The sequence below is a fragment of the Brachycentrus maculatus genome, unplaced genomic scaffold (genome assembly GCF_059751285.1).
Source record: "Brachycentrus maculatus isolate JH-2025_06_01 unplaced genomic scaffold, ASM5975128v1 h1tg000421l, whole genome shotgun sequence".
Taxonomy (NCBI): Eukaryota; Metazoa; Arthropoda; class Insecta; order Trichoptera; family Brachycentridae; genus Brachycentrus; species Brachycentrus maculatus.
Window position 1 is genome coordinate 702,501 of NW_028281169.1, and position 27,976 is coordinate 730,476.

The following is a 27,976-nucleotide window of genomic DNA, read 5'->3' on the forward strand; positions in this document are numbered from 1 at the left end:
AAATCCCCTTTTACGTTTGCCTTCCTCGTTATCATCAATTTGCAATTTATGTTTTTTTTATGTTCAAGTACCTACTATCTCCCCTCTGATTGCAAACAGCTATAAGTATATGGTATCAAACGTTTTGACCAATACCACTATTCTGTTTTTGGTTGGTTGGAAGAAATTACTTTTTAGCAATAAGCCCGCCATGTACTTATTTCACATATTCTTATTTCAAATAAAATAAATAAATATCCATAAATACATATACCTACTGTAAACATTCATTAAAAAATTTATATACATAATTAACATCAGAGACCCACCAAGCCACCGTGTGTGTTTTGTCAGTGGATTTCTTTTTACATAAGTTTTTTGATTGTTTTTATCTACTTTAATCTAATATAAACACAAAAAAGAAAGAGAAAAAAATTATAACAATTTTTAGATTTTCATAGAATTAACTCTTGATCATTTACCCATTCCTTTATATTGTCTTTGCTCCATATTTTATTTTGACTTAAACCAGCTTAGGACGGTCGTAAGCCCCGTAAATACCCAGACTACCATATTCTTCCTCATTTTCTTCTCATTCATGTTGAGATGTCAAAAAATAATTTAAAAAATAACTCCTTTAATTGGAGATTATCCAGATATGTGAACAAGTATTTGGACACACTCAAAAAGTTGTCCTCAGCTTTTAATTTTATTTACAATTTTAGTTAATAAACAGTATTCTTTAAGCAAGTAAGTACGACTTTTATTGCTAGGAAATCTTATGGTGAGAACAAAAGATCGAGGTATTAAGGACCAAGTAACATTTTACGAAATTGATTTTTTTCTTCTAAAAACACCATTTTTGCATTGAAAAAATAAGTTTTTCTTCGAAATAATTATATGATTTTGAAAAGAAAAGACTTATAGGTAAGGAAAATTTATAAAAATACTTTTCCATATCGCTCACTCCTTTCAACAACGTCAAATATCAATAAACTTGATTTTTCAGGATATCGTTATTAAAGTTTAAACGTATAATAAAATGTATTAAAAATAAATATCAAGCTACTTATTGAACTTTTAACTGTGCAACATATTTTTTTTAGGTAAAACCTGAATGTTTTTTCTCCATTCGAAAAATATTTAGGATATTAAAAAAAATTAAACAATACCTATTCTTCAAAATGCAAAAACAACACTTTCTGCCCTGTAGCGGGTAAATATTAAGTTAAAAATTACCGCTTTTGCTGGGATAAAGTACTTTTTTTGGGCATTCTGCACACACGCACAACTGAAAATCTTTACAAATCGGGCGTGAGCAGACAAGTGACCTCTGCGGTGGTCTCCGGTGGAATGAATGCCACTAAACGAATGCTGGGCCTTAACGTATCATCAAATAATACCCTCACCTCAATGAAAATGAAATTGTGCATTGAAAATATACAATTTCAAAGAGAAAAACTTTGTGATTTTACATTTTATAACTTTCAAAATAACTTCGTTATGTGTTTGAGGAAGTAGCTGTTGGCTTCAATACGATAATAGAATTTACAAAAATATGTGATATGGTCATATTATATCCATATCATATTTCTTTGTAAAACTCTATTAAGTTATTTCCATGAGTTGGAACAAAACACATAAAACAATATGGCCATCGCATCCTGCAAAACTTAGAAAATAGAGATCGATTTTATATACACACACATATATGTATATTCATATACAGTTGAACTCGCTTATTATGATCACGAAAGTAGCGATTCGGGTATAACGAGGAAATATTCGTTGACATTTTAGCTTGTGATTTTCTTCACTTCAACATTTATTCACTTTTATAACGAGCTACTTCGCTACGAGCAAAATTATCGTCTATAATTTATTGTAAATTCTGTTAGTTGGTAAAATATCATTTTTAATTTCCATTATCCAAACATGTTTTGATAATGTCTAAATAAGACAAAACGTGTCATATTCTAAATCACTGTATGTATTTATTAAAATAAAACTGGAAGTTCGATCCAATAATTTTGTATTATTTTGGATACGTCGCCAAAAAAAATTATCGTCAATAATTCTTGAAACTCTTAATGTGTCGATCGTTTAAAAACAACATTTTAAAGCTTGAGAATTGAATATTTTTATTTTAGCTTTAAATTTTTAGCTAGAAAAAATTATATATTTTATTTTGAAATAACGAACCTGACTAAAGTTTAAGGGCTAAATCACGCATTCGTCTCAAAACCTTAAATTCCTCTGTATTCTGGACGACTTCTTCAGCCCAGTTGATGGCAATGATGAAAACCTTCACGGGTTCATAGGGTGGAATTTTCGAAGCTGGCATTGTTCGGATTACAGCGCATTTCGGATTACGGAGCGTTCGGATTAGTAAGCCAGCACTGTAGGTACTAACAAAAACAAAAAAAAATAGATACCTCGTTAGAGCTAAGTACGATAGTATATTTCAAATGGACTTAAAGATATATCCTTCACAGGAAAACCTACGTTTTAGAGCTCCTATGCCGAGTTCTCAAACTGCTATAAAATTTTTATCTATGTTCCCTCGGAACACTTCCGGTTAATTTCAAGTTACCTTATCTCAACTTGAATTTTATCTGGTTTGAGTAATAAATTTAGTACATTTTGTCAAGTCAACATATATGAAGAAGAATAAGTCTGGGTATTTACAAGGCTTATGACCTGTCAAAGTCTGGTTGAGTGATAACATTACACACGTGTTATATTCCCCATTCTGCTCATAATAAACAGTCAAATTTTGGGAACTCATACATGTATTCTTGACATCTTAATAAAGACGAAGAAGACTATTGAGGTCTGGGCATTTACAGGGCCTTAACCAAGCCTATGATGGTCGTGGGCCGTGTAAATTCCCATGCTTTCATTTTCTTCTTTATCTATGTTGAGAGGTCTAAAATGTAAAAATATTACTCTTAAGCGAAGATAATCTATATTTTTGGTATTTGGACACACTTAAAATGTTAGTATGCATAAATCATAATTTTCATTACGCTTTATGTTTAAGTTCTCTAGAGCCATCTATGGTTGGTAGAAGGCTTTTATTAAACAGAGATAAAACAAACTAATCTCTTTAGTAGTGATCTCTAATTTCCTTTATGCAAGATCGTTACAGGCTTATTACACATTGGTAGACGCTTGAAAACGTGAATTTAAATTTTTATACAGCTTACGATTTGACCGGTTATTTTCGTGCGAATTTTACAAGTGTATAAATTGATAACTTAAATCAGCCTACGACAGGTCGTAAGCAGGTCGTAAGCTCTGAAAATGCCATGACTTGTATATGATTCGTCATCTATGTTGGGACATCACTATAAATAAATAATAAGCCGAGACTTACCCAGAAATTTTGAACAAGGATTTGAACACACTAAAAATATTGTGAAAAATAAAATAATATATTTTCCTTGAGATATAAATAGAACTACCATATTTATACTTTCAATATAATACTTATTTTATTTATAAACGTAATAAATTGGATAATTGCGTTTTACATTGAACGAAACGGAGCACGCAATACTTGAAGTCAGACATTAATATCGCTTTTATAATACGCTGTACGGTAATATTACAATACGAACAATTTTACAAGCCCCCAAGTAGGTACCGCGGTATTCATTAACAGAACTTCAATGAAAATGTTTTCGGGGGACTCAAATCTAATATAATAAATAATTTTTCACCCAGTCATAAATGTAGATACATGGGTTAGGGCTGGGCTTCCGTGCGAATGTATGTAAATCTTTTATTTATTTATTTATGAAATGCAAAACACTATGGCTAATATGGAATATTAATTGTATAACATAAGTACTTACGTTTTTTAAAGAAGGAATCACCCGCAAAGCCTTTACGTTAGAGGCAAGTCTGCAGGTAGGATAGTAAGTATGGGGAGGGTAAATGTGAAAAATACATAACAAGCACCCAGACCAATTGAAAATAAATCTTTCTTGAATTCATTTTGCACTTGTTGGGAATCGAATCCGCGACGCTAGTTCGCGTGTCTACCCAACTACGCCACGGGGCCTGTCACACATGTACATACCTGATACCTACCTACACATACATGTGTTTATATAAATATATAAATATATATTTATATATATATATATATATATATATATATATATATATATATATATATATATATATATATATATATATAAATATATATTTATACATATATATATATATATATATATATATATATATATATATATATATATATATATATATATATATATATATATATATATATTTATAAATATATATAAATATATAAATACATATATATATATATATAAATATATAGTCACATCCTAGGAGGACCTCTACTGGAGAAGGTGAAGTTCCTACTACCAAGATAGGTCGTGAGTTACATGACTCATGTAGGTCTTGGCAGTGAGCTGTAATACAGAAGGAGGTCACAATAGACCTAATATGGTCGCAGTAACATAAGGGATGCAAGGTCCTTTGACTTAAAAAAAAAACTCCTTCATGTATGGCATGTTGAGACTTCAACAAAAATCGTATAAGAAATATATAAATATTCGCGGAAATAATATTTGTACGTAATATTTTTGTCCTTCGTGTCTTCCGTTCCTCAATCCCCATTTCCGCAGATACTTGATTGTATTTTTATGATACCACAGCGTTTACTTGGCATTTTTTCCCCTTTGTTCTCCAATGGGAGTTCTATGATGGCCCATATTTTATGCTAATTTACGGAAACGATTCGTATTTAAATTATATTTTATTTGAGTATTTTTTACGAAATCAGTGAAGCTTTGTATGAGAACATTAAGTTAAGCATTATTTTTATTTAGATCCGCAATAATTATATTTTTATTAGCTTTCATTTCGCTGCCTGTTTTTGAAAGATATTTGCATATTTTCCGACTTTTAACTCGGTTTTTATTTATTACCGACCTCAGTAACATATTTTTATTTGATTTAAACAAAAGTACTCTCATTGTAAATTTCATATTTTAGTTTGTACATTTATTATTCACAAATTTATTCATACTTTTAATTTAAGTTTTATTTGGTAAATACCGCCATTTCTTAAAATGTTTGTGACATGTGTTGATATGCATTCCGCGTAATTTTAAAACACCATGTTTAACGTCCAAAAACCGGTGTTTTAAAATGATATGGAATGCATCAAAACACGTGTCACAATACATTTTAAGAATTTACCAAATAAAATTGAATCCAAGTGTTACTTTCCAAATAAAACTCGAATTAAATGTACAGATTTTCAGAAATGTTGGTATTTACCTTGTACAACTTAAATTTAAAATGGATAATATTCTAACTGATATATAAATGTAGATGTAGAAGTCTATTAAGATGGTAGTATAGATGTTTTAGGATTTGCATTTATATACAATTTCACGCTTGTCAATAATAGAACCAGAGGAAGACCGATTAAAGCTTTGAATGGTCAAGTTTTTCAAACACCTTGGCGTGGTCAGGTCAGGAGTCGGAATAATCGTTGGGTAAGTATGTGTACGCCTCCGTAGTGTGATGGTCAGCGCACTTGGCTACCGTTCTGGAGGTCCCGGGTTCGATTTCCAGAAGGGGGTCTAATAAATATAAGTGATTTTTTCACTCTTATATTTATTAAATATTACCCAGGACTGGCACCTGAAGCGGAGGGCTCCTTTCCTTCGTATGTTAACGATCAAGATAACACCGCGTTTATATGATGCAGTGCCATATGCACCATTGGGGTGCGGATAAGGGTTCGAAAAGTATGAGGAGATGCATGAATGTGGAAGAGGCGAAGAGTGTTTGCAAAGACAGATTTCTATGGCATTCTCCCCTCTCTGTCTACCCCTGCGGATAAGCGGTGTCGTGGTTAGGTAGTTAGATTTTTGATTTTTATATAAATTTTATAAAATAAATTTTCTGATAAATCAGGATGGGGAAAAACCAAGATGGCTACTTTACGTCAGTTTTGAGAAGCACTTATTGAACTGTCGGTTCTTTATTTTTACAAAGCAAAATGACTTCTATATGTGTAATATTACTAATTATTTTTAATATGTTATTAGATTAAAACCAATATTTTTACCTTTTCCACTTTATTTTAATTTGACCAGCGACCGGGTTTCGTCGTTACCGACATCATCAGACTGGTGGGAGGCTAAACAAATTGTTATGTTATATATGATGTCGGTAACGACGAAACCCGAAATATATATATTTCTTTATATACTAATGCATATATATAAAGACAAGAAAATTAAAGTATTTTAAGGAAATGATTTCACCCGTTTATATTTCACGAAAAAGAAAACATTTTCTCCTTAACGACCTCCACTGTCATTTTTTAAAGTGCGTCTCTTAAGGAAGAAATAAGAATTTTTGCTTCGTTTGCTATTCCAAGTTAGTCGTGTGAGAAATCCTTTGTAATCCCTCCGTAAATAAATTTGATTACTTTTTACGACAGTTACATTTAACCGCGGAACTAATGCCTGCTTATTGTGCTGAAGAATAAGGGTTTATTTTACAACGGTGACGCAGAAACCGGAGGTTATCGGTTAACCCCGAAACTCCCAACAGTACTCCTAACCATAGATGGCTTCAGTAAATTCACACATAAAGCCGTCATAAGATTTATGATATATCACTCACTCCTTTCAAGAACGTCATAAATAAAAAAACTTGATTTTTCAGGAGAACGTTTTTAAAGTTTAAAAATATAACACAATGTATTATAAATAAATAAAAAGCCACTTATTGAACTTTTTACTGCGCAACAAATCTTTTTAGGTAAAACTTGAAGGTTTTTTCTCCATTTGAAAAATATTTAGTTTATTTAAAAAATAATTAAACAATACCTTTTCTTCAAAATGCAAAAACAACATTTTCTGCCCTGTAGTGGGTAAATATTAAGTTAAAAATATGCCTCTTTTGCTGGGATATAGTACATTGTTGATAAAGAAATTTTCTATATATGTAGTCATACTTTTATGACAGTTTATTTAAATTGTTTTATTTTTAGATTAATTAGGTGAAAACCTATAATTGATTTTTTTTTAGTATTTTATCATATTATGTTATTTTTGTCGAAATATTCTGTCGATTTTCCTATAAAAATATATATATATATATATATATATATATATATATATATATATATATATATATATATATATATATATATATATATATATATATATATATATATATATATATATATATATATATATATATATATATATATATATATATATATATATATATATATATATATATATATATATATATATATATATATATATATATATATATATATATATATATATATATATATATATATATATATATATATATATATAAATAAAAAAAAGATCAAATAATTGTATTAAAATGTCTTTTTTTGTGTCGTGAAAGGGGTTGAAAGCAGAATAATGGTTGGCCGTTTAGCAACGTTTCCACATGAGCGGGTTCCTTCTCGACCCCTAACTGGATACCCGCTCGAGTGTATTAACTCCAGACATTCGCCAGCCGATAAACTGATTTATTTCCAGATACTAAACTCTAATTTAACTTCAATTATTTCTTATTTCTTATTTTATTCACATTCGTTTTTGTTATTGGCACGTCATAAATTTATTTGGTGGATGTCGATTTGATTGATATATAAAAAAAATAATAATTAAACCATATTCGCTCCCTAGGTGGAGCATATGGAGTCCACAAACTGTCTCCAGGCTTTTCTGTCGGCTGCCAGCTCCCTTTTCCCTTGTGAAGTTCTGACAAGAACTGCCATATATTAAAATATTGAATATTAAATAAATATTGAACTGCCATATATTTGTATATTAAATGTTAAAATCAAACACTGATTTTTTGAGTATACTAAATTAAATATTTTGACAATTGTTTCGCCTATTTATATATAATTAACGCTTTTTTTATTGCTTACTATAAATTTCACTCGGCGCATACAATTTTTTTTTTAAATGCATTCGCATTATATTTTATATTTTTTATTATATATTTTCAAACACCGTAAAACGATGCGAAATGCATCAAAACTCATATCATTATATATTTTTAGAAATAGTTGTACTTACTAAATGACATTTGAATTAAAAATTAATTGCATTGTATTAAAATGGGCATTCCAGAATCATAAGCGCTGTCTTACCCCCATCTGACTATTTCCTCCGTGATACACATTTTCCCAATTTCCGGGTTAATTATATATATATATATATATATATATATATATATATATATATATATATATATATATATATATATATATATATATATATATATATATATATATTATTAAATACATGTAGAACCGACTCTTACAATTGTGATAGTCGGTAAAGCAGATCGTGCAAATCTACCACCAGACGTCGCGCATGCGTCGCACTGAAAAAACAAAAGACCTCAGATGAAAAAAATATTGTATTGGTGAACTGTCATATTATATGTAATTTATAAAAGATTATTTTAGAATAAACTTTTACTGTCGTTTCTTTAATTACAAAGCAACACATTGTTTATTTTATTAGTATACATCCACATATTATTGTACATAATTATATCATGTCCAAAATGTGTTAGATCACCCATCTGTTATGTACAAAGCACACCGTCCCGATAATGTCTGAGGATAGCTAAATAACGGTGTAGATGGGAAATCAAACAGCGCTTTCCGAAGCCCGCCGTAAAGTAAACTCTAATCTCATTTCAGGCAATCTATATTCCGGTAGTGGAACAATCCTGTTTATGGAAAATATAAATTAACTCACCCCTGCTGAGACAGGTTTAGATTAAAACCGTTTACCGGTCGTTTGTGACGTCATAGCCGAATTTAATATCGACTTCTTTAAAATAAGTCATTATTTAATTCGGTTAGTAAATTCGATTACTTAAACCTAATCACACTAACCTCTCTATATATTTAGTTGCATATTTGTAGTTATTGATGTATTTGACAATTTGACATAAAAAATGTAACATTTTTTTACACATGTTTAAAAAAAAATCATTTTATGGAAATTCCACCGTACGGATAAAATATAAATATATATTATAGGTATCTCAAACTGAAACGAAGCGAAAAATCTATCGTTTTTATTCGATAAAGCAAGGAATCCTGATTTGAAATATTTGTATTTGATTTGAAAATTTGACATTTGTATTTGAAAATTTGACATTTGACATAAAACTTAATATTTTTATTACTATCAGATATGTACTAGATTATTCATCCTACGTACGATAAATCAATATTTAGTATTGGTATTTCAATTTGAAATAAAGCATCTGATGTTTTTTATTTTTTTTTATTATTATTTCGAATTTAACAGAATAGTTACATCAATTCTATATCATTCACATAAATAAGTTACACAAAATAAGTATTTATACAATTCCAATTACAAAATCCCACATTTGTAAATTTGTGAATATACCTGGAAGAGGGACGGGAGGGAAAAAAGGAAAAGATCAAAGTTCAAGTAAAAAAAATGTATGAAACTAGGGACACCACAATATAAATGTCGAGTTTATAATACAGTGTAGACGATCTCAGCGCTGAAAATATCAAAATCCCTTCCGTTTTTTTTAATTCTATTTTTATATAATAGAACATGTATTATAGAAGAAAAATTCTAAATTGAACATCCCTATTGCATTATTTGTTGTGTTCAATAATAGAGAGAATGGTGAAGGTCATAAAAGTGTATAAGGTGGTCACTTAAGGAATACAAATGTTAAGTTGTAAGCCTTGGGATGGTAAGACTGCCTTCTTCTTTCGTATAAAACGATAGATGGTTCGTCTCAAGTTACAAATAAATATATCTTCTTTCTTGTTTCATACCAACTTATCGTCTTTGTAGACTGTTGGGGTCAGCTCTCCTCGTCCTCAGGTTGTAGGTCCTTTTGTCATATACAACGTCATACATGCCTTCGAACCATGTTATCTTTAGAAATAAATATATTATATTCTTCTAACCCTTATCCGCACCCAATGGTGCAAAAGGCACTGCATCATATTTACGCAGTGTTATCATGATCCTTACATACATGAAGGCAAGGTGATCACTCCTGCGCTTCGGGGACCAGGGTAATATTAAATAAATATTATGGTGGAAAATCATCAATATTTATTTGACCCCCCCCCCTGGGAATCGAGCCCGGGACCTCCAGCACGGCAGTTTAATACACTAACCATTACACCATGGAGGTAGACAAATATTATATTATTAATTGTGAAGATTATATACCGAGTAAAAATAACTAGTACCATCCTCAAAAGTAACAGTTATCTATTAGTCACATATCTAGGGGTTTAAGGAGATCAAATTAACGGGTTGTGGTCCCGTGGTTAGTGTCGCGGACTCTTAAGTCAGAGTTTCTCGGTTCGAACCTCTCTACCGCAATTTGATACCTATTTCAAATAATAAGACGCTTAGGCTCACAGAAATAGTATGAAATTGAAATATTCGTGAAAATAATAAAAACACAAATATTTCTCTTTAAAAAAAATTTTTAAAAAATATATACCAGTTGGTCGAATTTCGGTTAAAATTTGTAATGTGGGAACCCTGCTTCTTGGTTCTTAGCTATCCGAACTAGTATCTATGTATAGTACGTTCCTTATGCAAGTACGAGCGTTCAGTATTGGCTGGAGTAGGGTATATCCCCGTTAAATATTAAACTAACTTTTCTTTCTATTTATAACTTTTATCTGGTATCCGCTACCTCGCGCCTTCTTCCTTCCACCTTCTTTATGTTCGGAATTTTATTATAAATGTATATGGAGAATGGTATAGCGGGAAACAAAGTCGGCTTCAGTAAATAGAAATTATGTAACGTTTTAAAGAAAAAGGATTTTGGTGGTATATTTTTATCCATTATTGTCCGCCTCCGTAGTGTAATGGTCAGCACGCTCGGCTACCGTTCTGGAGGTCCCGGGTTCGATTCCCAAGGCGGTAAAATAAATATTAGTGATTTTTTCACCGTAATATTTATTCAATATTACCATGGACTGGTACCTGAAGCGGAGGGCTGATCACCTTTCCTTCATGTATAAACGATCAAGATAACACTGCGTTTATTGACACAGTGCCCTATGCACCATTTGGGTGCGGATAAGGGTTTTATTATATATATATATTTTTATCCATTACTGAATTGTATTTAATAAGTGATTTATTTAAGAAAAACTTCTGTGATTGCTTAAATTAAACGATTCGAAAATTAATTCAAAAGGATTTGTAATTTGTTCACATTTAAATATTAACCTAACCTAATCTAATCATCACGCCACTTCTCCACACGGTTATACAGAGATAATATAATCCCACACTTGCATAGAAAGTCTTTGAAAACAATTTTACAACATTTTCAGTGTGTCCATATACTTGTTCACAGATCTGGATTATCTCCAATTATAGGAGTTATTTTTCAAATTATATTTTAACATCTCATCAAAGATGAAGAAGAATATGGAAGTCTGGGCATTTACGAGACTGACGACCGTCATAGACTGGTTTGAGTGATCACTTTACATACGTGTAACATTCACCAATTCTACCCATTATTGACAACCACACTACTCAAATTCTTGGAAGTTCTATATATATCAATCAATTTAGAAACCATGTTCTTGAATCACTAGAACTTCACTAGAGACATCTATTGGTGAGATGTAAGTGAAGTTCTAGTGATTCAAGAACATGGTTTCTAAATTGATTGATATATATAGAACTTCCAAGAATTTGAGTAGTGTGGTTGTCAATAATGGGTAGAATTGGTGAATGTTTCACGTGTGTAAAGTGATCACTTAAACCAGCCGATGACGGTCGTCAGCACCGTAAATGCCAAGACTTCCATATTCTTCTTCATCTTTGATGATATGTCAAAAAATAATAAAAAAACTTATTATTTTTTGACATATCATCAAAGTCATCATATAAAATATGAATTAACAAACAACGAATAAATTATAAATAAACAAAAAACAAAATGAATAATAAAAAAACAGTTCTTTGAAGTCATACATCGATATTACCATTTAACCTTTAAGGTTTGCACTCTTTAGATTCACAAGGTGTTCAAAAGGTTTGAAATAAATACATAATTGTAAATAATATCAAATTGCAAGCAGTTACAAAACGGGGTTTTCATTTTTACGTTGGTATAACGTTGCACCAAGATAAGGCGTTATTTTCCTTGGTGATAGTATTGTCGCATGAAATATAATAATTGCATAAAATGATATTTGGCAAATTCGTTGTAAACACATAGTGGTTAGATTCGCGTTTAGCCGCATCGCCGTGCGAGCAACCTGCCCGCGGACGGGTTGTGTGGTCGATACAGATATGCTGCGTAATTATTATTATTCGCTGAACCCTCATAGCCGTACCCCGAAGGGGAAGCTGCTCTACCTTCTGTACGTTGTACAAATTTAAAAAAAAAAACTGGTAAAACTCCATTTTTAATCTCAGTTTTACTCGGTAAATACCCGTATTTCTGAAACTATTAAAGAAATAGGGGTATTTACCAAGTAAAATTTAAATTAAAAATCTAATTATTTATTAGAAATACCATATATATTTTAAATAATTATATATTTACGTATTTTTTCTTAAACCTGAGGTGTGTTGGCCTTTATGGTTCACATGACGTATTCATTTATTATTCATTCAAACCCTTATCCACAACCCAATGGTGCATAGAACACTGCATCATATAAACGCAGTGTTATCTTGATTGTTAACACATGAAGGAAAGGTGATCAGCCCTCCGCTTCAGGTAACAGTCCAGGGTAATATTGAATAAATATTTGAGAGATTTACACACTTAATATATCTATTTGATCACACGACAAGTGAAAAACAGTCCAGCTTCTTCTGAGGAGTTTTACGTGGTTTTCTCCCAGCAATGAACAAACACTGAGAAGTTCCTGATTGGCCCACACTAGATTATGCCTCCTGTTTCGAACTCAGATTTAAATAAAATATTTGTTTCAGCTTTAAGAAACAAAAATCTAGTCAATGACCTATTAACCTTGTACTTAATAAGCAATAAATGCAACTCCTATCTAAAACTTCCCTCCCAAGCACAAGAGCTCACGTCTCTTTTTTTGGAAAGGCTCACCGCAACTAAAATTATAAGATTGTATTTAGTAGAAATATAAAGAAATTGTGTATTAATTTTAAAATCAAACATAGATTTTTTGAGTCTACCAAGTAGTATTTTATTGTTAAAAAAAACAAATCCAAATTAATATTGTGACAATTGTTTCGCCTCGTTATGGCATTTTCAAACATGGCATGTCTTCAAAGTAGACTAAAAAAAAAATTGAGTTTGATTTAAAATTAATACATAAATTAAAATGAAGTTCTTCATATTGAACGCCAAATCAATAAATATAGAAATTGCATAATTTTTTTGTAAATATATTAGATAATAATAAAAATAAAAGCTGTAGCCAGATTTCAGGGTCGATTGGGGGTTCAACAATTACAAAAAAAAATGTGTAAAGGCACAAGAACCTCCCCCTATTGGTCGGGCCGCAATACCTTCCCTACTACGGAATGACACTCGCTTGGCGGAATGGAACCTCCAATCGAATTTAGCCTTCGACTTCCAACCCCGCATAGTAATCTCTAGCTATTAGACTATTTTTGTAACAAAGGAAGTCCTCCGTATACAATACGAGCTAGTAGCGAATATAAAAGTTAGTATTATTGCATTTCTTTCATTACTTTTTACTATTTTAATTTAAGTTTTACTTGGTAAATATCACTATTTCTTAAAATCTATTGTGACACGCGTTTCGATGCATTCCGCAACATTTTCAAACATCTATATGAAGCTAAGTCTGCGTTTTAGAGTTGGTGTTCTGGGACGTTGAAAAATGAATGTGTAAGAGCTGTTTCTTATTTTTATATATTTATTTATTTATTTTCACTGTAATATTTATTCAACATTACCCTGGACTGGTACCTGAAGCGGAGGGCTGATCACCTTTCCTTCGTGTGTAAACGATCAAGATAACACTGTGTTCATATGAAGCAGTGCCCTATGCACCATTGGGGTGCGGATAAGGGTTTTATTATTTTATTATTTATTTATAATTTTTTGTCAGCGGTAAAATTCCTGTCAACATAGGTTGTAAAAAATAGTGGTATTTACCAAGTAAACCATAAATAAAAAATGAAAAAATATTACCACAAAGTGACTGCCGAATTAATTAATGACATAAATGTTGCACGTAAAGAATGTGTGAGGCGTTTTGTTCTCTCTGCCTACCCCTGCAAGGAAACGGTTTACCATCTTCTTTCATATGTTACAAGTTTGATTAATATATCGAGAAGTTAAAAAAAAAGAGAAGTGTGGTTGTCAATCATGGGTAGAATGTTACATATCGCTCACTCCTTTCAAGAACGTCATAAATGAAAAATCGTCAATTTTCAGTTGTGCATGTTTTCGGAATGCACAGAAAATGTACTGTATCCCAGCAAAAGACGCATATTTTAAACTTAATATTTACCCGCTACAGGACAGAAAGTGTTGTTTTTGCATTTTGAAGAAAAGGTATTGTTTAATTATTTTTTTTAAATATACTAAATGTTTTTCAAATGGAGAAAAAACCTTCAGGTTTTACCTAAAAAGATCTGTTCCACAGTAAAAACTTCAATAAGTGGCTTGATATTTATTTAAAATACATTGTATTTTATTTTTAAACTTTAAAAACGTTCTCCTGAAATATCAAGTAGTTTTATTTATGACGTTCTTGAAAGGAGTGAGCGATATGTGTAAAGAGATCACTTAACCGAACCTATGATGGTTGTAAGCCCTGTAAATGTCCAGACTTTGTTTATTTTTCAAGTATTTGGACATTTTGGTATCCGTGATATGATTGAATATCATGGAAGACAGTATTTTGTTTTGTTACATACATTTTTTGTAAACCAGGAACACAGAACAGCTTCGGATGATAAATGATCAGTTTTTGTGTTTCAAGTCCCCGTCGTGTGTACGACACCGACGCCGACGTAAGAAGCGCAAAAATTACACAAATTACTAATATAAATTGTAAGGTTATATCAGCGGGGTAGCATTGACGGAGTGGACGCCATTTGTCAGTTCCATAAAAATAAATGGAAATTGTGAAAATCTCCTCATTTGCCGGGTAACGCCATTCTACACACTTTCCGCGCCAGGGGAGGCCAATCTTTTCATATTACTGGCAGGGCTCCAAGGTGTTATTTTAGGATGTATTTTTTTATTGAAAGTTACTTATTGGTTAAACTATGAGGTAAAGACTTATCCAACTTATCACAGGCGCCGTGGCGTAGTTGGGTAGACACTCGACTGCGAAACTGGCGTTGCGGGTTCGATTCCCGCCATTTGCAAAATGCACATTTTCAAGGAATATTTATTTTCAATTGGTCTTAGTGTTTGTGATGTATTTTTCACAAATACCTTCCCTTTCCCAAGTATCCTACCTGCAGAAAAGCCTCTAAAATAGATGCTTAGCGGGTTATTACTTTAAAAAAATGCAACCCGTTTCACTACGTTGAGAAGATATGATTATGTTAAACTAAGTTTTGTAATCATATTACTTTCTTATTGATCATTCACTACTTTCGTCCCAAAGCTTCAAAATTTGATCATACAAATCAACATCGCTCCGCATTTCCGCGGGGTGGGTAGAGAAAATAGAACCCTGTCTTTAACAAACAATAAAAAAGTTAAAGGAACGAACTTCGCCTCTTCCACTTTCATGCATCTCCTCATACATACCTGCCGATTATTCCGACTCCTGACCTGACCGCTTTCACGTTTTTGTCGTGAAGTTGAAGCCAAGTTTTCCTCGGTCTACTAGGTTTTGTCTTCATGTCTTCACTCATTCGTTCCACATATCATTATCACCATCTCAACACACCTTTCTCAATTTTATATTTAATAATGTTTATCTCAGCCTTTCATTATTTTCTTATAGCACCATTCGACAAAATTTTGACGAACTGAGAGATCGCATTTCGACTGCATTCAGTCTACTTTCATCCTTCTTTTGAAGCTCAATCTAAAATAATATCAATTATATCATTTTTTAAATGTCAGCATCCCTTCTTATAACAGCCCCTGATATTATGTATTTTTTATTTAAAAACATAATACGTTGAAGACCTCTGGCAAAACTCCAGTCGTTTTTAACGTAATCTCTCCATTTGTGTCAAACTACGAGTGCTGTAGGAGCGTTTCGCTTCCCAGTCCGTATTAGGTTGATTGTTCGCTATAACTTATTCAGGCTGACGTACAGCTGCTCCAAACGTAGGCTCGTTCCAGGCTCATTAGCGTACTTCTTCTTCTTCCTCTCTATATAGCTCAACATAATAATTATGAAGCCTTATCTGAATGCGCAACATTTTGTGTTTGTCCAAATCCTTGTTCACAAATGTCGATTATCTCCAATTATAGGAGTTATTTTAATCGTTTTCCCGGATGTGTCGTTTATTTTGTCTACCCCAAATTCATTTCATACAAAAATAGATCGCATCGATCGTTTCTATCCAACATTTTACCGCATTCATCGTTTGAATTACGCTACATATTTGATATAATTCGTCTGTTTTTTTCCTATTTTTTTACATTTGCTCAATTTTGTTATATTTGACGACAATATTTCAACGTGTGGGATACAGACTATCAAAAACTTGTGTGATGGATACAGCAGAAGAGGTCTGAAGATGTTTGGGTTCTGTTCAACTTTGTGTTTTTTTTAATTAATACATTTATTTACATCTAAAACATGTATTCTTAAAATTTCAACCTACCAATGGTTATGCAATTGCGAGGACGGTATCTTTACTCGATCGTATATCCTTTTTTTGTCCCGCATTCATAGTTTATTTCACTAGTTCCCTTTGAAAACGATAGATAGAGGTTTCACTGTGTACCTATATATATATATATATATATATATATATATATATATATATACACGAGTTCTAAAGGTAGTTCGGGTTTATCGATTATAGGTAGAATAGTAAATCTTACACGTGTATAAAATGATCACTTAAACAAGCCTATGGGTAGGTCGTAGGCCCTGTAAATACCAAGACTTCCATATTCTCCTTCATCTCTGATTATATGTCAAAATAATTAATCTAAATAATCAATGGAAAGCGTACACTTCACTTTTGGAAAAACTAACTTATGCCTACCTAGACTTTTACAAAGTCTATCACAAACTAAAGAAAACTTCTTCTTTCTTATGGCTTTTAACCCTTCTAGAGTGTTCTAGCCAGTGTCGAGTTATTAACCAAAGAAAACGTTTAGAAGTAGCGAGTTTTCTTATACCCGGTACACACGCGCAAATGATTTGCTCACGAGTGACAGACATCAGAACATCCGCCTTATCTGTGGTTTCCGGTGTCGGCGTAGTACTATCTCCCTAAGTACCGGAAGCTTAGTTATTTTTTCCGTCGCTAAGTGAATGTGCGTTCTCACGACGCAAACTTACGTATGTTGTCGGGTATGTTGTCAAAATATGTTTAGTGTATTCAAGACCGAGGAAAACTTGAAACAATCTGGTGTGTCAAATACTTGAAAGCGGTCGGGTCAAGAGTAGAAATAATAGGCGTGTATGGATGAGGAGATGCATGAATATGTAAGAGGCGTAGAATTATTTGCAAAGATAGACTGTCGTTCTATTCTCTCTGCTTACCCCTGCGGAGAAGCGGTGTGAAGGTTAGTTAGTTAGTTAAATTATTTTAATTCCCTATGCCTACTATCATTTTATTTCTATTTTTAAAGAGAAATATTTGTGTTTTTATTATGTATTTACACAAATATTTAAATTTCACACTATTTCTGTAAGCCTAAGTGGCTCATTATTAGAAATAGGTATCAAATTGTAGTAGAGTGGTTTCGAACCGAGAAACTCTGACTTAAGAGTCCGCGACACTAACCACGGGACCACCACCCGACACGTTCTACACACATCCTACCTCCAGAAAAGCCTCTAAATTTAAAAAAGTTAAGTAAGATTTAGAAATGCCTAATTAAAAAAAAAAACAGTAACGAATCAATAATAAAGTTTATAAAATGTGCCACAAAGCATTTGCGAGAAACATTCAAGCAAGAAAAAATAATTTGAATATTTTCCGCAGATACTTTGTGGCACATTTTATAAACTTTATAAAATTAAACCAGCCTATATTAAGCTTAAATTTCTGCACAGTAGGTTTTTGTGTTTTGTGTGTTCTCCACTTTACGTATGCGTGCGCAGCTTCATACTGTTTTTGGGTGATTACATTAGTTGTTATTTGGGGTTGCTATGCAATGAATAATAAAAATAACATTTAGGCTTTTAACGGAGTGTGTGGAAGTTATTAGAGAGAGTATTTTAATGTTTTTAATGTTTTTTAATTAAAATAAACCCCGATGATGACAAGGTTCTTGTCGAAACCGGTAGGTTAAATTGTATCAATTAAAAAAGTGGTGAAAACAAAGTAAATTAATTTTATAAAGATCACAAAAAAATGTTTATAACCCCTGCTCTAGAGGGGATATCTCAACTGTATATCATTATATTTATATAGGAATTTGAAATCAGGATTCAGCGAAATACGCCTTGAAATAAAATATCCACTTTATGTAGAATATTCCAGATGGTTCCAAATCGAATTCAGATCTCGATAATGAAAGGGCAGAGAGAAAATACTCAGCGGCGTGACGTCGTCAAATAAATACATAAAACATTTTATTTTTAAATAATTACACTGGTCAACAATGATTTTGTAACTAAAATTGTGAAAAATTTATAAAATAAAACAACTTTGTTTTAACCACTTTTTATTGGTAGACTTTATCCAACCGGTTTCGACAAGAACCTGATGTTGACAAGGTTCTTGTCGAAACCGGTTGGATAAAGTGTACCAATAAAAAGTGGTTAAAACAAAGTTGTTTTATTTTATAAAATTTATAAAATGTGCCACAAAGTATCTGTGAAAAACATTCAAGAAATTAAATTTGGACGACTAATTTGGACTAAGTAAATCGTTATTATTCAAAGTCTATATGGTGGCAAGCTTGTATCACGTCAAGTCTTGATGTTACACTCATATTATTGTTTGTATGGACCCCATACGTTGAAACCGTAGTTGGTATCTAAACATGTTATAGTCTAAGGTCTAAGGGATTCAAAAATAATATTGATAATTATGGAGTAACAGTGGAAATATATTACTTATTAATTTTGATTACGATAGCATCATATGTTTTTATATATTTTTACATAAATAATACGATAAACTTTATTTAATATCAGAATTCAAAATATCCATAACTAAAAAAATTGACGTGCTACAAAATGTACTCACGACACTATCCATGTGACTGGAGACATCTGGTTAGATTGGGAAAGCTTCTATTTAGCAGAGACCCTTTATTTGGATGTATCCAAGATCCTAACCGGATTATTTTACACACTGGAAAACGCCTGACTTCCATATTCTTCATCATCTGTGTTGAGATGTCAAAAATGTAAAAATAACTCCTAAGTGGAAAAATCCGCTTCCGTAGTGTAATGGTCGGCACGCTCGGCTACCATACTGGAGGTCCCGGATTTGATTCCCAGAGGGGGGGGGATCAAATAAAATAACTGATTTATCTCTCTAATTTTCACCCCGGACTGGTATCTGAAGCGCAGGGCTAACCACCTTTCCTTCATGTGCTAACGATGAAGATAACACTGCTTTTATATGATGCAGTGCTTTTTTCACCATTGGGTGCGAATAAGGGTTTGAAGAAGAAGAAGAAGTGGAAAAAACTCAGATTTGCGAACAAGTGTTTGGACACACTCAAAATGTTGTAAACAATGTATATTGTTGAAATGAAATGTAGTGAAATAAAAGATGAACTTCGATATGAATTTATGAAAAATCAGATTCAAATATTTGGACACACTTAAAATGTTGTCCAGTATTATGCCTAAATGCTTTTAGCTTTTGTCCTGTGTGTATCTGATTGGTTTGTTCGTTGGTTTGCAGGTAAGGTGGACGAGAAGGCGACGCAGCTGCACGCCATTGCGTCGCTCAAGGTGCTGCTGGACGCTACGCGGCCCGGCGGTTCGGTAAGCGGCGCGGCGGGCGGCGCGGGCAGCAGCGGGAGCGGCGCGGGCGCGGCGGGCGCCGGAGCGGCGCTCTCCACGGCCAGCACGGCCTCGGCCAACGCCAGCGACCTGCCCAACGGGATACCTCCCGACCCCCCTGACATGGTGACTACCTTCTCATCAATTATAATTTTTTTCACTTGAGTCCACAAACTCTCTCCAGGCTCTTCTGTCGGCCGTCAGCTCCCTTGCATCCTCCCAAGTCAGTTCTTTGTCCCGAAGTTTAGACGAGAACTGCCGAAGAGTTGTAAGCAGTGGTCGTCCTGGGCGGCGCGAACCTGATGCCTTGTAAAAGAGACAAGCTTGATTGGAGGCATGCGGAGTACATGGCCAAGCCAACTGAATCGCCTTGTCTTGACGACAGTTCGTTCACTCCTTTCAACAACGTCAAATATCAAAAAACTTGATTTTTCAGGAGATCGTTTTTAAAGTTTAAAAATATAATCAAACGTATTAAAAATAAATATCAAGCCACTTTTGGAACTTTTTACTGTGCAACAGATCTTTTTAGGTAAAACCTGAATGGCTTTTCTCCATTTGAAAAAAAATGTAGGTATATTTAAAAAAATAATTAAACAACACCTTTTCTTCAAAATGCAAATACAAAAATTTCTGCCTTGTAGCGGGTAAATATTAAGTTAAAAATCTGCCACTTTTGCTGGCATATAGTACATTTTCTGGGCATTCCGAAAACACGCACAACTGAAAATTGTCGATATTTGATATATGACGTTGTTGAAAGGAGTGGGCGAGTTAAGATTTGCCGCGTCCTTCGCCTTATCTCTTCATTGCTCACAAAGTCAAACCACCGCACGCCTAAAATTCTCCGCAGATACCTATTCTCAAAGCTAAGTAGACGGCTGCTGTTTCATGAATTATAATATTAGGAATTAAGGTGCCATGTTTCATGAATTATAATATTAGACTCAAAACACTCGTATTGCTTTGTAAAAGAAAAAAATGATGCTTTAAGTTTATCGAGTCCTTCTCAAATCTGACGTTACTTCGCCATCTTGGTTTTTCTCTGTCGCACTCTGTTTTATCGGTGGAACACTTTTTAAATGAAAAAAATTAAGGAAACATTTCTTTACATAGTATTTACTCGTTTATGAGAGATTTTCGTTCTACATAATATGTATTTTATATCACCTGCATTACCCTATGTACCATCGGATGTGGATAAAAGTTCGAAAAATATAAGCCCTTATAAAATATCACTAGAACTTTGTTCTTAACAACTTTTAATTATATAATATTAAAAGTGGTTAAAAACAAAGTTAAAGTTTAATTTTATAAAGTTTTATACAATATGTAATAAAGTATCTACAAAAAAACATTCAATAAAGAAACGTGAGTGTTTTCTCATTCTAATATTTACTTTATATCCTAATTCTAATATACTCTGGATAGGTACCTGTCTGAAGCGCAAGACTTGCCTTCACATCCACGATCCACTTTAAATTGCATCAGTGTGATGCAATGCCCTGTGTGCACTGGATCAAGAGTTTTTACATACGAGTGGTTATATATTCGAGCCAATATGGTTTATTTGTTTCGTTCAGTTTAGTTTATACATTTACCTTTTGACGAGAATAAATATAGCTCTCGAAATCACTCGCGTTTACATTAAAATCTTATTCGAGTGTTTTGTTATTGCAAGTGAATGATGAAATACAGTGTCATGTTTGTGTGTGTTTAGGATGACGATCCGCCGCCTGCTCCGCTGGACATGTCCTGGCCCCAGGGTTGGAAGAAGCGCCTTACTTATGTCCTCATCGCCCCCATTATCTTCCCCTTGTGGATCACCTTGCCCGACACCAGGACGCCCAAAGGTGAGACAGCCTCTATACAATCTGAGACACCTCCATTCCATCATATTGTGTGTTCTCATATCACTCACTCCTTTCAACAACGTCATATATAAAAAAACTTGATTTTTCAGGAGATTGTTTTTAAAGTTTAAGAATATATTGTGATAAAATATATTAAAAATAAATATCAAGCCACTTATTGAACTTTTTACTGTGCGGTAGATCTTTTAAGGTAAAATCTGAATGTTTTCTCTACATTTGAAAAATATTTAAAAAAAATAATCAAACAATACCTTTTCTTTAAAATTCAAAAACAACATTTTCTGCCCTGTAGCGGGTATATATTAAGTTAAAAATATGCCGCTTTTGCTGGGATATAGTATATTTTCTGGGCATTCCAAAAACATGCACAACTGAAAATAGTTGATTTTTATATATAACTTTGTTGAAAAGAGTGAGCGATATGCTATTATTCTTCTTTGCGGTAGCTTGGATGAGAGTCCATAGTATTTTATTGGGGAATGAAACAGTAACATCAAGTTATACTTACATATTCCATCATATCGAGCTTCTCATCTGCCATCACATTTAGTATACCTCATCGGAATCTGTTCTGCTCGAATCCACATGTGAGCACTGGGAGTACACATACATTTAAAGATAACCTCTCCGGGGGGATGGGAATGTTTGAGGATTTTAGGACATTTAATAATTTACCAAATGCGGCGCATCATAAAGCTCTTCGCCTTTCCAGTTCAGCTTTTTTATTGTCCCTTCCCAGTTGAAAAGTGTGACCCAAACAGACATAGGACTCAACTCTTGCATCCTCAGCATCCTTTTTTCCAATAGTAAATGTCCTTTGAATATATGAAATTATCTTGTAAATATGTACAAGGTTTCCATATTCTTCTTGTATGTTGAGATGTCAAGCTATAACAACACTGAATGCACGTCTCATCCAGGTGGTTCCTGATTACTAGGCCTGTAAATATCCAGACTTATGACTGAGACAGACTTATGTTGAGATATCGAGTTATAACGGGTGTCTCGTCTCCCCCAGGCAAGCGGTGGTTCCCCATCACGTTCCTGGGCTCCATCGTGTGGGTCGCTGCCTACTGTCCTGTGTATATGTGAAGTTGTCTTGTAATACAAATGAATGCACGTCTTGTCCAGGCAAGCGGTGGTTCCCCATCACGTTCCTGGGCTCCATCGTGTGGATCGCGGCCTACTCGTACCTCATGGTGTGGTGGGCCAACGTGGTGGGCGACACGGCGCGCATCCCGCCCGAGGTGATGGGACTCACCTTCCTGGCGGCGGGCACCTCCATCCCGGACCTGATCACGTCCGTCATCGTGGCGCGCAAGGGCTTCGGCGACATGGCCGTCTCCAGCAGCGTGGGCAGCAACATCTTCGACGTCACGGTCGGGTGAGTCACCCACACTCTATTCAGTTGGTCCACCAATTTACTGGTTTCGAGAGCATCTGTAGTTTTATCAGCAATTCCTGTTTACATTAATAAACTTAAAAATGTGGCATACGAGTGTATTGTCACCATGTTTTTCCACAAAGTTAAAGCCAAATCCATATAAAAAAGTACGAATATAACTTATAGAATATATACAATTAAGAGAATAATATATATGGTACATACGTATACACACACACTCATCAATGTACCTAAAACTTTAAACTTTACCAAAGTCGCATCGTCGTACTCGTTTCTCTATTGTATTATTGCTTTTCATATTTTTTAATCTAATTTATATATTTTTTGCATGTGAAGTGGTCATTTTTGAGGCCATTTTAAAGGTATCTTTTACATCGCGCGCACGGTATATCCGCGAGTGTGTCGGTTGATCTGCTTCCCAATCTAGCGAATCTCACAAAATATGAAATACCACCCCTCCGGGAGTTAGCCGAAAAGATCCGACAGAGATATTTGTCAGTTATGTTAGAGTGTTAGATATTTATCATCCGACAAGGACAAACGATTGCTAAAGAGTTGTGGAACTGCTCGGCGGAGCGAAAAACAGCGACAAAAAATATCGTGATATTTTACATCGTGGGTAGGGAACATTTTCGGGTCCACTGCACAAATATTACGAGACTATCAACTTGGAAAATAATGGCTCACATTTAAAGGTTTAAGAATAAATCCCACTTATTTCGCGTATAATTTATGTTCAATTTGAATACGAATCCTTTCAGTGCCTTATGTAGCAGATGATTATCTTAAATGATACAAAAATACTGCCTACTAAAAATTATATAATTAGGTACTTTGTATTAAGTGATTTTTTTTCGGAAATTCCTTATTTTTATTATGATAGTTTAAAATTTTGACTGTAAATTTATTGTTACGGAAATGAGTTACGGAAGAAACACAGATTTTGTCAGGTTAAACGTCGCGTTAAATAAATAAAGTGTTGTTTTTATGATTCGCAAAGAAAACTGGATATGTACGTACGTTTTTTTGGGGATAATTTTAAAGGCGTTTGACGCAAATTTCATGAATGGAAATGACGCAGTCATCAAGACGTGACGTATACTGTATTTTGCGGACTACAAGAGGCACCATAATATTTAAGCAATTAAAAAAAATAGATTTTTAATTATTAGATTGCAAATCCAGAATATTTTTTTCCTTTTTGTTTATAAAACTGAAATGACCTTTAAAATGCCTGAACATTGTCATTTGAACTTTCTTTTTCTTTATCGTACCTAGTGTGTTTTTGTGTACTACAAATGCAAGTGTAGTGGACAACATTTGTATTGTTCGATTCCCATCACTATAATTTCGCCAGATACAGAAAGTTTTCCTGTGGCATTGAAAATATGGTCATTTTTACGACTGGCGGGAATTTGAAATCAAACTCAAGTATAAGACGCACCTGAATTTTTTTAAATACACATTTTCCGATTTTCCGTGCCTCTTAACGTGTTTCCGGTTTTGCACATCAATATCCTTATTTCTCATGTTCTTTTAAGAGATTTTTTTCTCGCTGTGTCTGCTCCGATCTCTATCCCATTATGCGGCAATCGGTCTTACACATGTCTTATCTATTTTTACTTTTCTTTCTTCTTAACTTATATTTGAAAGAACTTTTTTGTTGATATATCGCTCACTCCTTTCAACAACGTCATGTATCAAAAATCGTCAAATTTCAGTTGTGCATGTTTTCGAAATGCCCAGAAAATGTACTATATCCCAGCAAAAGCGGCATATTTTTAACTTAATATTTATGTGCTACAGAGCAAAAAGTGTTGTTTTTGCATTTTGAAGAAAAGGTATTGTTTAATTATTTTTTTAAATAAACTTAATATTTTTCAAACGGAGAAAAAACCTTCTGGTTTTACCTAAAAAGATCTGATGCGCAGTAAAAAGTTCAATAAATGGCTTCATATTTATTTTAAATACATTTTATTATATTCCTAAACTTTAAAAACGATCTCCTGAATATCAAGTTTTTTGATATATGACGTTGTTGAAAGGAGTGAGCGACATGTATAGTGGAAAGTAAATTATTTGCTTGGAGATCTCTCTCGACAAAGGCAATAGTTTCACTTTCGGGTGACTACCGGGTTTCGAACAGGTTTTGACGTTATCATCGTTTTCATCGACTGGTGATGTCAGTAACGACGAAACTCGGTCGTTTGTCAACAAAACAAAAGTAGAAAAATTATATTGTTGTTTTATCTTGTCTTCTTCTTCTTGGGAATAGGCCTTGTGGCCTGTTTTTAAAAGGGATTTGCCTCCTGCGATGTTACTTCTTAGCTGTCAATCCATCTCTTTGATGGTATGCCCGGGAGTCGTTTACCTGAGGTTAGCCGTGCAGTGCAATGTAAAGGAGTCTGGATGCTTCTATTCTCCTCATATGAGCATAAGTATAAATGATGTTTAATCATTATAAATATTTATCATTTAAATTAGGTGGTTTAACAAATTTGTTAGATTGAAGTTAAAACTATATAATTGTTGTTTTATAAAATAAAACAACAATTATACCACTATACCACAACTAATTTAACCTTCAAAAACCTATGGATGTCGTTGTTTTATAATAATTCTTTTTAACAATTATGATTGTAAAAAACCGTATGAATTTATTGAAAACTAAAACGTTCAAAAACCTGTCTTCGCCAGCAAAAATTGGTATTATTTTTTAGGTTTATTTCTTACTTTGACACATTCTAATCAAATGGCTAAAAGTCTCTGCACGGGATCGATACAATGCCACCTTGATCATTAGTAAATAAAAACACAGTTTTCAACTATTTTGACACATGCGCATACCACTGTCTTCTTCGTTGCCTTCCCCAACTAACGACATCTTCGATCTCGCATATTATTGTGTTATAGTTATACCCAGAATTCAGAATTCCCCAAAAATGTAGGTCAATTTCCCCAAATTGGAGAAAAACAATGTCCCGATTCCCCACATGGAAACCCCATGGAAATAGACAAGTTGTCATAAAAAGTCGACTACTTATTTTTAAAACTTATGAACATGAACGAGTAAATTGGCCTTTTACATAAAATATATAGTAATTAAAAATACATTTGATACCTACGTAATAAAATATGTAAGAAAGTCCGTCTCCGTAGTGTAATGGTCAGCACGCTCGGCTACCATTCTGGAGGTCCCGGGTTCGATTCCCAGGGGGGGTCAAATAAATATAAGTGATTTTTTCACTATAATATTTATTCAATATTACCCTGGACTGGTACCTGAAGCGGAGGGCTGATCACCTTTCCTTCATGTGTAAACGATCAAGATAACACTGCGTTTATATGAAGCAGTGCCCTATGCACCATTGGCGTGCAGATAAGGGTTTTTATTTTTATTATTAAGAAAGTATAGCCGAAAAAATATAGCTTACATATATAATATATTTAGTTAGGTAGTACACAAATAGAATAATTGACACACTTTACTTATTATTTTGCAGCATTAACAATTATGTAGAACACATAAAAACATAATTATATTGATAATTGGTAAAATGTTAAAACACCCGCATTTTCCCCACAAAGTGCCAATACCCACTAATTCCCCAATCGAGTTGAGATTCCCCGCAGTTTGGGGAATTCCTCACAGATTGGCAGCCCTGCTTATATCATTTCTTTGACTTTTTTTTTTCGAGAATCAGCTTGAGCGCCCCTTCCAAAGTTGGCATCCCGATCATAAATATCCCATAAGATGGACAGTAAATAATGAGAATCTGTGTATGTGTGTGAGGTAAAGAAATGCCTCTATGTTGTATGTTTTTTGAGACGTAAAGATCTCCCTACGTTTTGTCAACTCTTCGCTTTTGTAAGTCTTTTAAGTATCGGTATCAATCTTATGTATCTTATAGCCTATAAGCATATCGCGCGGAAAATAGCCTTGTATATTATTTAAATATAATAAAACTTATTTTATTATAACGTTATAATTTACAGATTGTTGAGATGATAATTTTTAGAAGATATTATCTACACATAACGCTCACTCCTTTCAACAACGTCATATATCAAAAACACTTGATTTTTTAAGAGATCGTTTTTGAAGTTTAAGAATATAATAAAATATATTAAAAATAAATATCAAGCCACTTATTGAACTTTTTACCGTGCAACAGATCTTTTTAGGTAAAACCTGAAGGTATTTTCTCCATATGAAAAATATGAAGTTTATTTAAAAAAAATTAAACAATACCTTTTCTTCAAAATGCAAAAACAACACTTTCTCCCCTGTAGCGGGTAAATATTAAGTCAAAAATATGCCGCTTTTACTGGGATATAGTACATTTTCTGGGCATTCCGAAAACACGCACAACTAAAAATTGACGAATTTTGATATATGGCGTTCTTGAAAGGAGTAAGCGATATGTATATTGAATTACACAATAATACAATTGCCGCACATAAATGGTTCAGAAATGGTGGTATATACCAAGTAAAACTTACATTATTTTTGACATCTCACTAGAT

General features: G+C 33.2%; 1 protein-coding gene across 1 annotated transcript in view; it reads left to right on the forward strand.

Moving 5' to 3' along the window:
- Nckx30C (solute carrier family 24 member Nckx30C) overlaps nt 1-27,976 on the forward strand; it is a 108,548-nt gene that overhangs the window by 31,013 nt on the left and 49,559 nt on the right. Inside the window, exons 3-5 of the mRNA XM_088271208.1 lie at nt 20,070-20,296; nt 21,891-22,023; nt 23,176-23,428. Coding sequence (XP_088127334.1) covers nt 20,070-20,296; nt 21,891-22,023; nt 23,176-23,428 — 613 coding nt within the window. The remainder of the gene's footprint in view (nt 1-20,069; nt 20,297-21,890; nt 22,024-23,175; nt 23,429-27,976) is intronic.